The 15,262-nt window shown below is 40.5% G+C and overlaps 1 protein-coding gene across 2 annotated transcripts in view; it reads left to right on the forward strand.

The window, feature by feature from the left end:
• b3glcta (beta 3-glucosyltransferase a) overlaps positions 1 to 15,262 on the forward strand; it is a 176,530-nt gene that overhangs the window by 88,719 nt on the left and 72,549 nt on the right. For both annotated transcript variants that reach the window (XM_043692053.1, XM_043692052.1), the window contains exons 8-9: positions 806 to 869; positions 8,914 to 9,045. In XM_043692053.1, coding sequence (XP_043547988.1) covers positions 806 to 869; positions 8,914 to 9,045 — 196 coding nt within the window. The remainder of the gene's footprint in view (positions 1 to 805; positions 870 to 8,913; positions 9,046 to 15,262) is intronic.

The following is a 15,262-nucleotide window of genomic DNA, read 5'->3' on the forward strand; positions in this document are numbered from 1 at the left end:
ATTCCGGACAAGCTCAGTGTATAGTTTTATGTGACCATCTTGTAAATGTCATTAAACTATTTCCATCAAAGCTGCTGTTCCATGACTGTAACATAAATTATCTTCTTAACTGTGCCAGTTTTTGCAATAAAAGTTTTTGATGATTCATTGTGGGAATACTATCCAGGTGTTGGGTGGAATTTGGTGCCAACTTTGAAAATGGTCACACAATCTAGTATTATAAATTGGGTCCTAAATGCATGACTCATTGAATACATCTGTCCAAATAGCCTGGCTTGTAATGATTTAGGGCACCTGATGTGATCTTTACAGATTATGAATGACAATCAGTAATTTGGATGTGTATGTTAGTTAACCTAATTTCACTTCCTCATAATTGGACATCCATTTATTTAAATTGATGGCAAGGCAAGTGGACTGAGAGTTAGGGACGCTGGCATGAACTCCATATCTGGCAATGTGGCCCAAGAAAACGAATTATTTTTGTTTTCAGCACTATAATTCTGGTGTTACATGTCAAAAGGAGAAAATATAGCTGTAAGCTTCACCAGATGTCAAACGGTTACAAACTATACATTGTGTTTGAAACATTTTTGTGCCTGTAACTCTGGCTACAGCATCTTCACCTAATCCTTTTGTATTATCTCTGAGGCTCTGTCAGATTTGTAACTGATTGCAAGAAAATTATTTAGTCTAGTCCACTTCTCAGGGATGACATCATACAGTGAAATTAGCTACATCTCAAAAATAGATTACATCAGTTTTATCTGAAATTAACTTTTCCTCACTTCTGTTACGTTAACAGGCTTTCAAACCAATTGAAGATAGAAAAACCTTTTGCAGACTTTACTATAGACTTGAAACATGAGGTATGTGATAGTTAATAATGTTTAGTAAAATAGTCACAAATTATTGACAATCTTTAAAACTTTTCCATATGCTAAGTAATTAATAGTAAGCTTTAGTTATTTTTAACTTCTTTCTTACCTGCTGCTTATTTGTGTGCTGTAATTTTCTTTTTAAATGCATTTATTGTAAAATAAGCCAAAATACTATTTCATACACTATAAATCAAACAGTCTCACCATTATGTATTTAACTCAAGTTGTTAATATAAGACCTGGATTTGAATACAGTCAGATCAAGGTGGTAAAAATCCTCCTCATCTGCAAATAGCAAGGTCCTATGTGAATTGAATACACAAAATCTCAACCCATCCCATTGAATTACTTTCTTTGTTTTGAATACAAATAGTGTATGTTGAATTTCAACTTGATCGCTAGTGATATGTTTCGCAGTGCTAGTCTGTTAATAGAATTCTAAGACCTCCCCTGTTAATCAGAGGTATCCATCTGTCTAATGTACTTAAATACTTAATCATTCTTGGCTACATGTAGGAGTCAGAAGATATACTCCATATGAAAAGTAATGGTACTCACCTGTCTCTTAGCTACCAGTATTAATGATTCTCTGTCATGAATATCTCTTGTGATGGTAGGTTGGCTTCAATATGTCTTCGTTAAAGCGATAATTTTGTTAGCTGTGATGAATTTCAGTTGCAGTTTTATTTGTTCAAGAAATGACTCTCTGTGAGTCTCAATCTCTCTTATGTATGGGTCATCATATTATTCAATGTGATATGATCCCTGTCTTAACACCATTCTTGGACAGTCTGTCAGAATGATCCCCCTAGCTGAGCACTGAAAATCAACAATAGCCTTCTGTTTTGTTAGTTTATTATAACTTCACATTTCTGATGCAACATCATTAAATCTGATTTGATTGCAAACTGCAAATTAAACAATAAATTACACTTGACCTTATTTATTCATGTAAACCATATGAGGTAAATTTACAAATTTAGATGTTGAACTTGACCAGGTGGGAACATATATCCTCAGTCTTCAGATTATTGGTGTATTCTGTACATTAGAATGAATGGATGAAAATTTCTGCAGGGCCTGTTGACCTAACTGAATTCCTCATGTCTTCTCTGAGCAGCTGAAACTCTGTGTAGTAAGGATCAATTTGTGAAATTTCCTTGAGTTATATCATAAAATATTTCTTGCTGTAGCTTGACCATTTCAGCAATATCTTGGTCTTTTGTTTGAGTGTTTGTTTAGTGAACACTTTCATTCGAGAAAGAAAAGAGATTTATGGGGAACAAAAATCTTCATTCAATATGGATAAAATCTCGCGAACTTGATCCATGATGAAACCTCCAAAAGAGTGGGCTTTGCCAACTTAGTTTTCATTTGACCTAATTATGTGAAGTGGGCAATTTCACACTAAGAATGAAGACTACTTTAGCCCTCTGATTTTTAAATAACTGTTACAAATATTCAAAAATAGATGTCAGAAACAAAATTGATTGAATGTAATTGTTTTTGAATCAAATAATTTGCCACAAAGATTTAATGATAGGAAATATTATAACAGCAATTTAAGCCTTTATATGTCTTATGTTATGAGTAGCATGGATTCAATTTATTTGAAATGCTCATACAGGTTTATTTAATAGCTCAGACTACAACTTGCAGTTGCAGATAATTGTTTATATACTGTATTCAGACTGTAGCTTGCTTCTGCTGGACTACACGTCACGGTTTGTCATGTTGTTTCATTCTGGTCCTTGGTCTATTAGCATAGTCAGCTCTTAAAGCAATACAGTTCTTAAAGCAATTGCACAATACCACTCCTCTTCCCCCTTCTCCCACAGCCAAGATAAAACTGCATAACAACTAAAAGTAAATGGTAAAGTTGCCATAGTCCCAGAGGACCACAGAGAGAGACACAAGTGGTAGTGGTTTAATCTGAGGGTCATCATACATCAGGTGAGGGGCAAGGTTGAGAGATGTGATCTTCATAATAACCTCAGCAGGTATGACTTTTTATTTACTAGAAGTAAAAATCCATTTACATTTAGGATAATTGCAAAGCTATTGAGACAGAAACAAGCTTTGAAAAACTCTAGCATTTGAGAGCATAAGAGAAGCCTGTATAATGCATAGATGGTTTGACAATCCTTTCAAATCTTGTGATTATATAACCTTCTGGGGATTTAAACTTCACATGTTTGTTCTCGACTTGTAACTGTGGTCGAAACTTGCATGTTATTAATGTGTTGATTATTGGTTTCCCACACCTTCATTATACATCCTTATTTTTCTGTGTGTTTTCTCCTTTACTAGAGTGTTGTGCAGTTCCATGAGTTAGCTTCTGTTTCTCCTCAATGTTATCCCTTTCAGTGTTGTGACTTTATAGGAGCTAGGCTCATTGCACACATTGGCTACCTCAGTGGATATTCAAATTTCCTGTGCAGGATGTATGACTGACTTTCTATACTACACATAGCTCCATACCTTCATGACCATCTTTATTCTCCCTTGATTTTTCAGAGAAATTTGCCCTGTATCTCTCAGAACTTGATCAGGTGATAGTTTAGCAGGAATGGCCTCTACTCATGTTGTGGATAGACCTGTAGCTTGTTGGTTGTAAGATTGCAATAAAGATATTGCTTCATCACTGCATTTTATGATGAGTGCTTTAACAGTGGAAACCATTCGTTAGGCAGGATCCTTGGATCTGGGATCTTTTAGTGAAGCTGTCACATTGTTTATGAACTAATTGATACACATGTCTCTGAAAGGGATGGCTGAATATTGTTGCCCATTGCAAATGCAATACCTCCAAATGAACTGAATATTGCACTCATTATGTCTGCCATGTTTGAAGAGTCCTGTAACTGTCTAACAATTGGAAAAGTAGTTAATGGCTAAGAGAAAATGTCACTATTTATGATAAATATGATACACTTCTGATGAATAAATCAGTAACATGTTTGGACCAAGGGACTGATTGAATCGTGTAGATGTTCTTGTTGATGATTTTGGCATGTGTCGCACTCTCCCATTCTCTTCCATGTCATTACTGATCCCTGGCTATGACACACTATTCCATGTTAGGTGGTCTTGTTTGTGCAATGCCCATGTGTTCTCAATCTAATTCTGACAGCATGTCCTGAGGAAGAGCTTTGGGTAAAAACACTTGTTCCCCTTTAAAACGTATTCCACTTTGATACCTAGTTCATCCCTCTTTGGCCAAAAGCATTTGAGAATGCCTGACACCTTTTGTATTGTGCCAGCCCATTCATTTATGATAACTTACCAAACTGCCTTCAGTCTGAGATCATGAGCTGCTTCTTCCTGAAGTTGATTGTATTGGTGCTGAACAAACTTTATCAGATTGATCTTAATCACATCTTCCACCTCGATGGCCATATGGATGACTTGTAAATCTAACAGAATGTTTGCAGTCTTACTTGGATTTGTAATCTGCCCAGTGTGTCTGAGGTTACCATTTGGTACTGGATGTGTAGCAGAAGTTGAAGTTGTATTCCCTTACTTTTGGTAGACGTTATAATTGTCTTGTCAGTAGTTTAAGCCAGGTCACCTCCAATGCTTTGTGATCAGTTTCCGCAATGAATTACTCACTGAACAAGTAGGAATGGAATCTTCTGCTATTGAATATTATATAGCAAGTGTTTTCCACTATACAGACCTTGGGATCCAAATGCAACTAGTTTGCCGTCTTGCATGTTGCAAGGTCCTAGCCCTTCCTGAGATTTATTGACTTCCAGGACTGTCTTCTTCTTTTAGCCATAGTTTTATGGCTATAAAACTTTGGTTAGACCGCACAGGAATACTGCGTCCAGTTCTGGTCGCCCTATTATAAGAAAGCTGTGGATGCTTTGGAGAGGGTTCAGAGGAGGTTTACCAGGGTGCTGCCTGGACTGGAGGGCTTATCAGTGGTCAGCACAACATCGTGGGCTGAAGGGCCTGTTCTGTGCTGTACTGTTCTATGTTCTATTACAGGATGCACATTTCTGATGACAGTATTTATTTAAGTTATTTGATCATGTGTTGATGATCCTCTTGCCATACATAGCTCCTTAAGAGCTCTCATAATTTTTTAGAGATTAGATTACTTACAGTGTATAAACAGGCCCTTCGGCCCAACAAGTCCACACTGACCCTCTGAAGAGCAACCCACCCAGACCCATTCCCCTACATTTACCCCTTCACCTATCAATTTAGCATGGCCAATTCACCTAACCTGCACATTTTTAGACTGTGGGAGGAAACCAGAGCACCCGGAGGAAACCCACGCAGACACTGGGAGAATGTGCAAGCTCCACATTGACAGTTGCCTGAGATGGGAATTGAACCCGGGTCTCTGGCGCTGCGAGGCAGCAGTGCTAACCACTGTGCCAATGCTTTGTCAGAAAAGTTTGATATGTTTCAAATTTGAAAGAACCAGACATCTCTGCAGGTTTTCTTTCACTTGAGGAGTTAGCACATGACTTGCATCTTTCACATTGCCCTGGGTTGGACAAATCCTGTTGTCAGAACCTTCTTAGATTGCCTGGGGATGTTTGGAAGGTACACAGGGAAGAAAATATCAGTTTCCAGAGGAAATAGACACATTTGGTCTTAAGCCCTCAGAAACCCAAATAGGTCAGTTATTCCTGTTTTGCATTTATTAGTATATCATGAATCCTCATTAAAAACCTAATTACATTCTTAAGCATAATATTCTTACCTGAAAACCAGGAATAGTAATGTTATAATATCCAGCTAAATATTCTAAACATGTAACTGGGTGGAATGCATCTTCCCAGATCTGGTGAATATCATAAACCATAAGATGTAGGAACATAAGGAGGCCGTTCGGCCTATCAAGTCTTCTTTGACATTATCTGAGGACCTGGCTGATCTATAATCTTAAACTCCACGTTCCTGCCTTTTCCCCATAACCCTTGATTCATTTAATTATTAAAGATTGTGTCTATTTCAGCCTTGAATATTCCTAATGATGCAATCTTGACAGTTCTCTGCGGTAAGGAATTCCACAGATTTACAACTGAGTGTGAGAAATAATTCCTCTTCATCCCTGTCTTATTCTGAGATTATACCTTTTGGCCACAGACCCTCGCGCAAGGGAAACAACCTTTTCACATCTATCTACCAAGTCTATGAAGAACCTTATATGTTTCAATGAGGTCATCACTCATTCTTCTATTTTCAAATGACTATAGGCCCAACCTACACAACCTTTCTTCATAAAACAGTCCCTCCATATTTGATATCAGCCTAGTGAACCTTCTCTGGACTGCCTTCAAGTATATCTTTCCATAGATAGGCGTTCCAAAAATCTTCGCAGTATTCCAGCTATGGTCTGACTAGTGTCTTGTGTAGATTCAGCAAAAGCTCCTGACTTTCATACTCCATTCCCATGGAGAAAAAAGCCAACATTCCCTGTGCATTCTGTATTAACTGCTGAGTTGCTAGCTTTTTTTCACAGATGAGGATTCCCAAATCCCTCAGCTCCATGGCTGTTTGTGGTCCTTCTCTATTTAAATAAAGTTCAGCTCCTTCATTCTTCCTGCGAAAGTGCTTAATGTTCGACCTTCCCTATTATATTCCACTTGTCAAGTTTTTACTCACTCACTTAATCTGTCTGCATCCCTCTGCAGACTCTTTGTGTTATCCTTTCTATCTATTTTTGTCATCTGTAAACTTAGCGATAGTCAAGTATAACATTCACTTTCCTCATCCAATTCATCAATATCTATTGTAAGTAATTGTGGTCCCAGGATTAATCCCTGTGGGATAACACTAGTTACAGGTTGCAATCCTGAAAATGCCTTCCTTATCCAATTCTCTGACTTCTTTTAATTTGTCAGACCAGTATCCATGCTAATATCCTACATCCAACAGCATAAGCTCTTATCTTATTAAGTACCTTAATGTATACATCTTACCAAGTGCCTTCTGAAAATTCAAAAATATTACGTCCACTGATTTCCCTTTATCTCCCCTGCTTGTTACCTCTTCAAAGAACTCTGGAAAACTTTGTCAGGCACGACTTTCCCTTCCTGAAGCCATGCTGACTCTGCTTGATCATTTTATGAAGTTCCAAATGGTTTGCTATTATATCCTTTGAAGTAGACTCTAACATTTTCCCAATAATGGGTGTTTAGCTAACTGGCCTATAGTTACCTGTTTCTTGACTCCTACCTTTTCTAAATAAAGGTGTTATGCTGGCAGCTTTCCAATCCCTTGGGGCTTCTTCTGAATTGAAGGATTCCTGAAAGATTAATACCAGTGTATTTGTTGTCTTTCGTTATTTCTCTGTCTTTTTCATTTCTTCTCTTTTCGTCCCTCCTTTTTTTTCACCACTAATAACTTGGACTTACCTGTAGGGCAATGGAGGAGCTGGCAAGCTCTGGAGGCAAATGCCAGAGCAGAGGCTAGAGTGGAGGTTGACGATGGGATTCGAGTCCCGGAGAGGAGCCTGGAGTGGGGAAGCAGTCCCGGAGTGGGGAAGCAGTCCCAGAGCGGAGACTGGAGTGGGGAAGCAGTCCCGGAGCAGAGACTGGAGTAGGGAAGCAGTCCCGGAGTGGAGACCGGAGTGGGGAAGCAGTCCCGGAGTGGAGACCAGAGTCTGGAGTGGGGAAGCAGTCCCGAAGCGGAGACCGGAGTGGGGAAGCAGTCCTGGAGCGGAGACCGGAGTGAGGAAGCAGTCCCGGAGTGGAGACCGGAATCCGGAGTGGAGAAGCAATCCCAGAGCGGAGACCGGAGTGGGGAAGCAGTCCCGGAGCGGAGACCGGAGTGAGGAAGCAGTCCTAGAGCGGAGATCGGAGTCCGGAGTGGGGAAGCAGTCCCAGAGCGGAGACCGGAGTGGGGAAGCAGTCCCGGAGTGGAGACTGGAGTCCGGAGTGGGGAAGCAGTCCCAGAGCGGAGACCCAAGCGGGGAAGCAGTCCTGGAGCGGAGACCGGAATGAGGAAACAGTCCCGGAGCGGGGATGCCATCCTGGAGTGGAGACCGGAGTGAGAAAGCAGTCCCGGAGTGGAGACCCGAGCGGGGAAGCAGTTCTGGAGAGGAGGACAGAGCGGGAGCACAGAGACCGGTATGGAAGGCAAGTACCAGGCGGAGACTGGTGAAGAGAAGCAGTCCCAGGTGGAGGCTGCTAAGGAAAAGTAGTCTCAAATAAAACTTAACTTGGAGCAGCTGAGAGCGAGTGTGGAGTGGACTGGAGGCTTGGAGCAGAGCAGGACTAGTTGTTGGACTGGGGTCTAGCGCGGGCAGTCAGACCATGTGTGGAAGACCCTGCACTGAGCTACTGCAATATAATGTTTATTTGTAATTTGTTTATTTGACTGTAATGTCTATCCTTTTAACTCTGTCTTATTTCTAACTCATATTATGAATGACAATAATGCAACTACTATTTTTTTATTCCTCTTTTTTATGTTTAAGATTTGTACCTAGGAACTTGTACCTAAGATGGAGCCATAAGAGGCAACATTGTAAAACTTTTCACTGTACCCCTGTACTTCAGTACTTGAGTACACATGACAATAAATGATATTCTAAAGTATATTCTAATTTCCTTTAAAATCCTGAGATACGTCCCACCATATCGGACATATCAGTCTTCAGCCCATTAGTTTCCCTAGCACATTTCCCCTACTTCTAGTGATATCTCATTGTAGAGAAGGAACATTTGAAATCTTAGATTTCCTTTCATTGGTTATTTTGATAAAGGCATGCAGTAAAATTTTAATTCTTAAATTAATTCTTCATCTTCACTATCATGCCCCAATTTATTTATACATTCTGGTGGGGTTTGTGCATGGTAAGTTGAAGACTGTAACTGCACTTTGAACTTTTCTAAGGAATTACTAATGATGCGTGCAACTCTGCTAAATTAGTAAACTCCTCAGGACTATGTAATTTAATTAATGTGGTTTTGAGGACTGAATGTCCTGTGTAAGTACATAACGCAGTTTTGATCTTGTGGTGTGATTTAAGTGAAACTGAATGTATTGAAAATGTCTGCATTTTCAGATTGCACTCTTTATATCCCAAAAATCTAATGGTCCTCAGCTGACTTCGGTAAAGGAATTTTGTACAGAAGGAGTAACCGCACCTGAAGCAACCAACTGTGCAACTACATTTCATACCTCTCTTCCATTTTGTGTGAGTCACCTTTTTCAATCTATTTCTAACATTGCAAAGTGACTCTGATGTAAATGATTTAACCGTTCAAAACTTGACAGACTTTATGGATTCTATTCAAACATCCCCTTCTCTCCCAGATACATATAACTAACTTTGATACAATGGAGACAAGTCTTAAGTGGGTTTTCACAATGCTGTCAATGTTCTGCCATTAAGCTCGTTCTGGAGACTGCTGGATATATCTGTTACTTGACATCAAGAAGCAGATGCATTGCTCGCTGTTCTTATATACAGTTCCCTCAGGATGTTTGAACACTTTGTCCCCAGTTTTGAAATATGAGTTTGAATTACTTAATTTTTGGGATTTTGTTTCAGCTGGTACATACATCTATTATGCAGGTGCTGGGCCTCCTCCATTGCTAAACCCTAACCACCTGACACCTGGAGGAAGAATGCCTAATCTTCTGCCTTGGGACCCTCCAACCACGTAGGATTAATGTGGATTTCACCAGTTTCTTCATTTCCTCTCTCCCTCCCCCCCCGCCCCCACCTTATCCCAGATTCAACCTTCTAACTCGGCACCGCCCTCATGACCTGTCTTCCTGTCCATCTTCCTTCCCACCTATCTGCTCCACCCTCCTCTTCGACCTATCACCTTTACCCCCACCTTCATCTAGTTATCTCACTCTCAGCTACCTTCCCCCGCAGCCCCACCCCCTCCCATTTATCTCTCCAACCCTTTGGCTCACAAGCCTCATTCCTAATGAAGGGCTCATGCCCAAAACATTGATTTTCCCGTTCCTCAATGCTGCCTGACCTGCTTTTCCAGCAACACGCTCTCAACTCTGATCTCCAGCATCTGCAGACCTCACTTTCTCCACATACATCTATTAGCCATACTGACAGTGCCGTTCTGAATAAATTTTCATGGAATAAATTCAGAAATAACCCGCTTTATCTGTAATACATTAGTTCTTGATGAGTTTTGAATTGGCAGCTACTTCTATGCCATTCTTTTTTCAGTATTTTCAGTCATAACCAAAAGGGGCCTACAGTTTGGAAACAGGCCCTCGGCCTAACTTGCCCATGCCACCCAGTTTTCACAATTAAACTCGTCCTATTGCCTGCATTTGGTCCATATCCCTCCGCACCTATCCCGTTCATGTACCTGTGTAAATGTTCCTTAATTTGACAGAATTTGCAGAAATGATTCTGAATAGATTACTCACTGAGCCCTAGTTTGGAAGCATTAATAGCTTTTCATTCCCAGGGTGATTCTAATAGTTAGGTCAAGTCCAACAAGTTCAACAGGTTTATATCAGAATAATAGGGAGGCAGTGGGGCCTAGTTGTACAATTGCTGGACTATAAATCCAGAAACTCAGTTAATATAATGGGAACCCAGGCTCGAATCCCAACATAACAGATTATGGAATTTGAATTCACTGAAAACTATGTGGAATTAAGAATCAGGCATAGCTAAAAATGAGGTGTCAACCTGGTGAAGCTATCAAACAGGACGATTTGTGTGCTAAATAGTATAAGCATCAAGTGATAGAGCTAAATGATCTCACAACCAATGAATCAGATCTAAGATCGGCAGGACTATTTCACTCTGTGGCGGACAGTTAAACAACTCATTGGAGGAGGAAACTCAACAAATATCCCCATCTTCAAAGATGGAAGAGCCCACCACATGAGGGCAAAAGATAATTTGCAACAATCTTGAGCCAGACATGCCAAGTGGAGGATCCCTGTTGGCCTCCTCCAGTGGTCCCCAGCATTACAGATACCAATCTTCAGCCAATTCAACTCACTTCACGTGATGTCAAGAAACATTTAGAGCACTGGATACTATAAAATCTCTAGGCCCTGACAAATTCCAGCAATATTACTGAAGACTTGTGCTGCAGAACTTGCCACTCCCCTAGCCACGCTGATTCAGTAAGCTTAGAATATACTAGCATCTACCCAACAGTGTGGATAATTGCCCTGGTATGTCATGTACTCAAAAAGCAGGACAAATCCAACCCAGCGAATTACAGCCCCACCGGTCTATACTCGATCACCAGTAAAATGCTGCAAGGCATTATTAACCAAGTAGCAAACAGCAGTTGCTCAGTGATGCCCAGTTTAGGTTCCACCAGGATCATTCGGCTCCTGACCTCATTACAGTTTTGGTTCAAAAGAGCTGAATTCCTGAGATCAGTTGAGAGTAGCAGCCCTTGACATCGAGGCCGCATTTGACTTGAGTGTGACATCAAGGAGCCCTAGCAAAACTAGAATCAATGGGCATCAGGGGGCAAACTCTGGTGGTTGGCACGTAGAAAGTTGGTTGTCTTTACCTTTATTGAAGGTCAGTCATCCCAGCTCCTGGATATCTCTGCACAAGTTCCTCGGGGTAGTGTCCTTGGCCCAACCATCTTCAGCTGCTTCATTATTAACCTTCCCTCCATCATAAGCTCAGAAGTGGAATGCTTGCCAATGATTGCATAATGTTCAACACCATTCATCATCCTTCAGATATTGAAGCAGCCCACATTGAAATGCAACAAGATCTGAACAATATCCAAACTTGGGCAGACAAGTGGCGAGTAACATTCGGGCCACACAAATGCCTGGCAATGACAATCTCCAGTAAAAGACAATCTCATCACTGCTCTTTGATATTAAATATGTTACCATCACTAAATTCCCATTATTAACATCCATTGATCAGAAACTCGACTGGACTCCCCATATGAATACAGTGGCTACAAGAGCAGGCCAGGGACCAGGAATACTACAACAAGTAACTCCCCTCCTGACCGCGCCACCCTCCCCTCCCCCCCCTGCCCCAAAGCCTGTCCACCATCAAGAAGGCCCTCTTGCCCGAATGAGTGTAACTCCAACAATACTCAAGAAGCTTGACACCATCCAGGACAGAGCAGACCACTTGATTGACATCACATCCACAAGCATCCACTCCCTCCACTACCGATGCTCACTAGCAGCAGTGTGTAGTACCTACAAAATGCACTGCAAAAATTCACCAAAAATCCTGAGATAGATTCAAACCCATAACCACTTCCATCTAGAAGGACAAAGGCAGCAGATATTTGTGAACACCACAAAGTGCAAGTTTCCTTCCAAGCCACTCACCATCCCGACTTGGGAATGTGCAGCAACCCTTTTATTGACCAGCACCTAACGAACCAAGAGTGTGCTGATTGTTCAAATATTCTAGACAATCAAGAGGTCTGTATAATTAGTGTAAAAATACACACTAAGTAATAGAACCATAATGCAGGTGGTATACACAGCACTGCTATACTTTACTTAAAGCATAAATCAATTAAATAATAATGCAACTGTGCCTTAAATAAAACTTAGCAGCAAAGAGCTTCTCACCTGCACCCTCAACTGACTACTCAGACATATGGTAATTGAGGAGAAATTGACTCAAAGTTGAATATATTGTTAATATTTTGTGTGCCCATTTGATTGAACCACAAGTATATTTACATTGAGGTAAATAAATTAAAAAGCTATAATCATTGAACAGAATAATACAGTAAACCTTGCAGCATTTGAGGTATATAACGTTTGCCAGTTTATCGAGTGTGCTGATTCTTAAGGTGCTGGTTAAAACAAAGTTTTCTGTATCATCGTTCCTTCACTGTCACTGAGTGAAAATCATGGAAATCCCTCCCTAAGGGCATTGTTGGTTTATCTACATTATGTGGACTGCAGCAGTTTGAGTAGGCAGCTCACCGTCCCCTTCTCAAAGGCAACTAGGGACAGGCAATACATGTTGGCCAGCCAGTGACACCCATGTCCAATGAGTGAATAAAATGAAACTGCCATCTGATCTCCTGTCAGAAAAAGGACCAGTGGAGATGTTCCAATTGGACTCTTTGTCCAAACCATATTGGTGTGCCCAGGATTTTGTACTCTCAGTCTTTCTTTATCTTCTAATGATAATGAAGAATCTCTGCTGCCTTATCAATTTGACAGCTAATGGAAGCTATTTTTCATCATTTACCCCCTCAAATAATTTTCAATAATTATGGAACTTTTCCTGGGTTCTAATGACAGCGGAAGAATATGGAGAAAATAATGTTACTGGCTGAATATGATTAAAAAGAGAAGATTGACTAAATTAAAATCTGTATGCTGGGCACTAGCTATGTTTCTCGAGTGTATAAAACTCTGTCCTTATTGTTTACTTGTGTGAGCAGATTGCTTCATCCTTCTCTGGAAGAATGGTATTTGTTTTTTAATTGTCAGAGTGATGAGCCTCCATCTTCAAAATGTTACCCAATCCTCTTCCGATTATAACAATTGGAAGCAAAAGTAGTCCATAAGGCCCCTCAAGCCTGCTGCATCATTCAGTAGGATTGTGGCTAATTTCCTCCTCAACTCCACTTTATTTCCCTGTTCAATTTCATCAATTCCCTTGTATTCCAAAGATTATCAATCTCACGTTTGAATATCCTGAACAATTCAGCATCCACAACCCTCCAGAATAAGAATTCCTCTGAGAAGAAATTTTTCCTCATTTCTGTCACAAGTGGCTGACCCTATCTTGAGACAGTGACCTCTAGTCCTAGATTCTCCACAAGATCATAAAACATAGAAACAGAGGGTCAGTACAATTAGTGAGATTGTGCCTGATCTAAAAATCTCAACTCCAGTTTTCCTGCCCTTTCAACATAACCCATGTTTCCCTGTTTTTCTTCACCTTAAATACACTTAATGACTCAGCCTCGACAGTCCTGTGTGATAAAGAATTCCACAGACTCACTATCCTCTAAGAGAAGAAATTCCTCTTCATCTCAGCCTTAAGCGTGTAGCCCACTATTCTGAGATTACACCCTCTGATCCGAGAGTCTCCACAAGGAGAAACGTCCGCCATGTCAAGTTTCCTAATATTCTTACACGTGTCACTTTCAAACTCCAATGAGTACAAGCCCAACCTTTTCAATCTCTCTTCATGCGAAAATCCATTCTTGTTCAGGATCAACTTATTGAACCTTTTCTGAACTGCCATCAGTGCTGATATATCTTCCTTCAGATAAGGAGACAGCATTACAACTATGGTCTAACTAATACCTTGAATAGTTTTAGCAAGATCTCCCTATTATGCTTCCAATCCTTTTGAACTAAAGACCAACATTCTGTTTGTTTTCCATGTTACCCACTGACCTTGTGTGCTAGCTTCTTATTCCTGCGCCAAAACACCCGAATCCCTCTGCGCCTTCTGTTGTCTTTCCATATTTAAATAATATTCAGCTCTTCTATTCTTCCTGGCTAAGCACATAATGCCACATGTTCCTACATTATATTTACTTGCTAAGCTTTCTTCCACTCACTTATCCTGTATATATATCCCTGTGTAGATTCCTTTTGTCATCCTCACGACTTGCCTTCCCAAATATTTTTGTGTAATCCACAAACCCGGTGATAGTACATTTATTTCTGTTATCCAGGTCATTAATATAAGTTAAAAGTATAATTTATATTTTTGAATGTGGTCTGGTTTATCAGGATATGATCACGAGTAGGGAAGTAATGACAATATTGGGATGGTCTCTCTGTGCATATTAGCTCATCAAGAACCCTGATAGTTAATAATCAGGGTTATTAATCTGTGATGTGTCTCCATCACAGATTCCTTTGGCACACTACTAGTTACAGATTGAAATCTTGAAAATGTCCCTGTTATTTCTCCAGCTGAGAATAACAACCTGGAGGTTGTTCTTTAATCAATCTGATTAAAATGTTATGACACAACTCAGGCAAGTTGAGAGTTGAAACTGGATCTCTGGCTCAGAACTAGGGACACTACCACTCTACCACTAGAGCCCTTTCATTTGGAATCTATGAACCTACAATGGGACTGGGTGGATTCGGGTAAGTGGGATTCATGGAGGCCAACAACATTCAATATTTGTGTTCTTTGATTCTTTGACAAGATTTGTGAGAAGATTTGTAGCTCGGGTGCTCGTTGTTGTAGTTCTGTTCGCCGAGCTGGGAATTTGTGTTGCAGATATTTCGTCCACTGTCTAGGTGACATCCTCAGTGCTTGGGAGCCTCCTGTGAAACGTTTCTGTGATGTTTCCTCCGGCATTTATAGTGGTTTGTCTCTGCCGCTTCCGGTTGTCAGTTCCAGCTGTCCGTTGTAGTGGTTGGTATATTGGGTCCAGGTCGATGTGCTTATTGATTGAATCTGTGGATGAGTGCCATGCCTCTTG

Source organism: Chiloscyllium plagiosum, chromosome 6 (genome assembly GCF_004010195.1).
Source record: "Chiloscyllium plagiosum isolate BGI_BamShark_2017 chromosome 6, ASM401019v2, whole genome shotgun sequence".
Taxonomy (NCBI): domain Eukaryota; kingdom Metazoa; phylum Chordata; class Chondrichthyes; order Orectolobiformes; family Hemiscylliidae; genus Chiloscyllium; species Chiloscyllium plagiosum.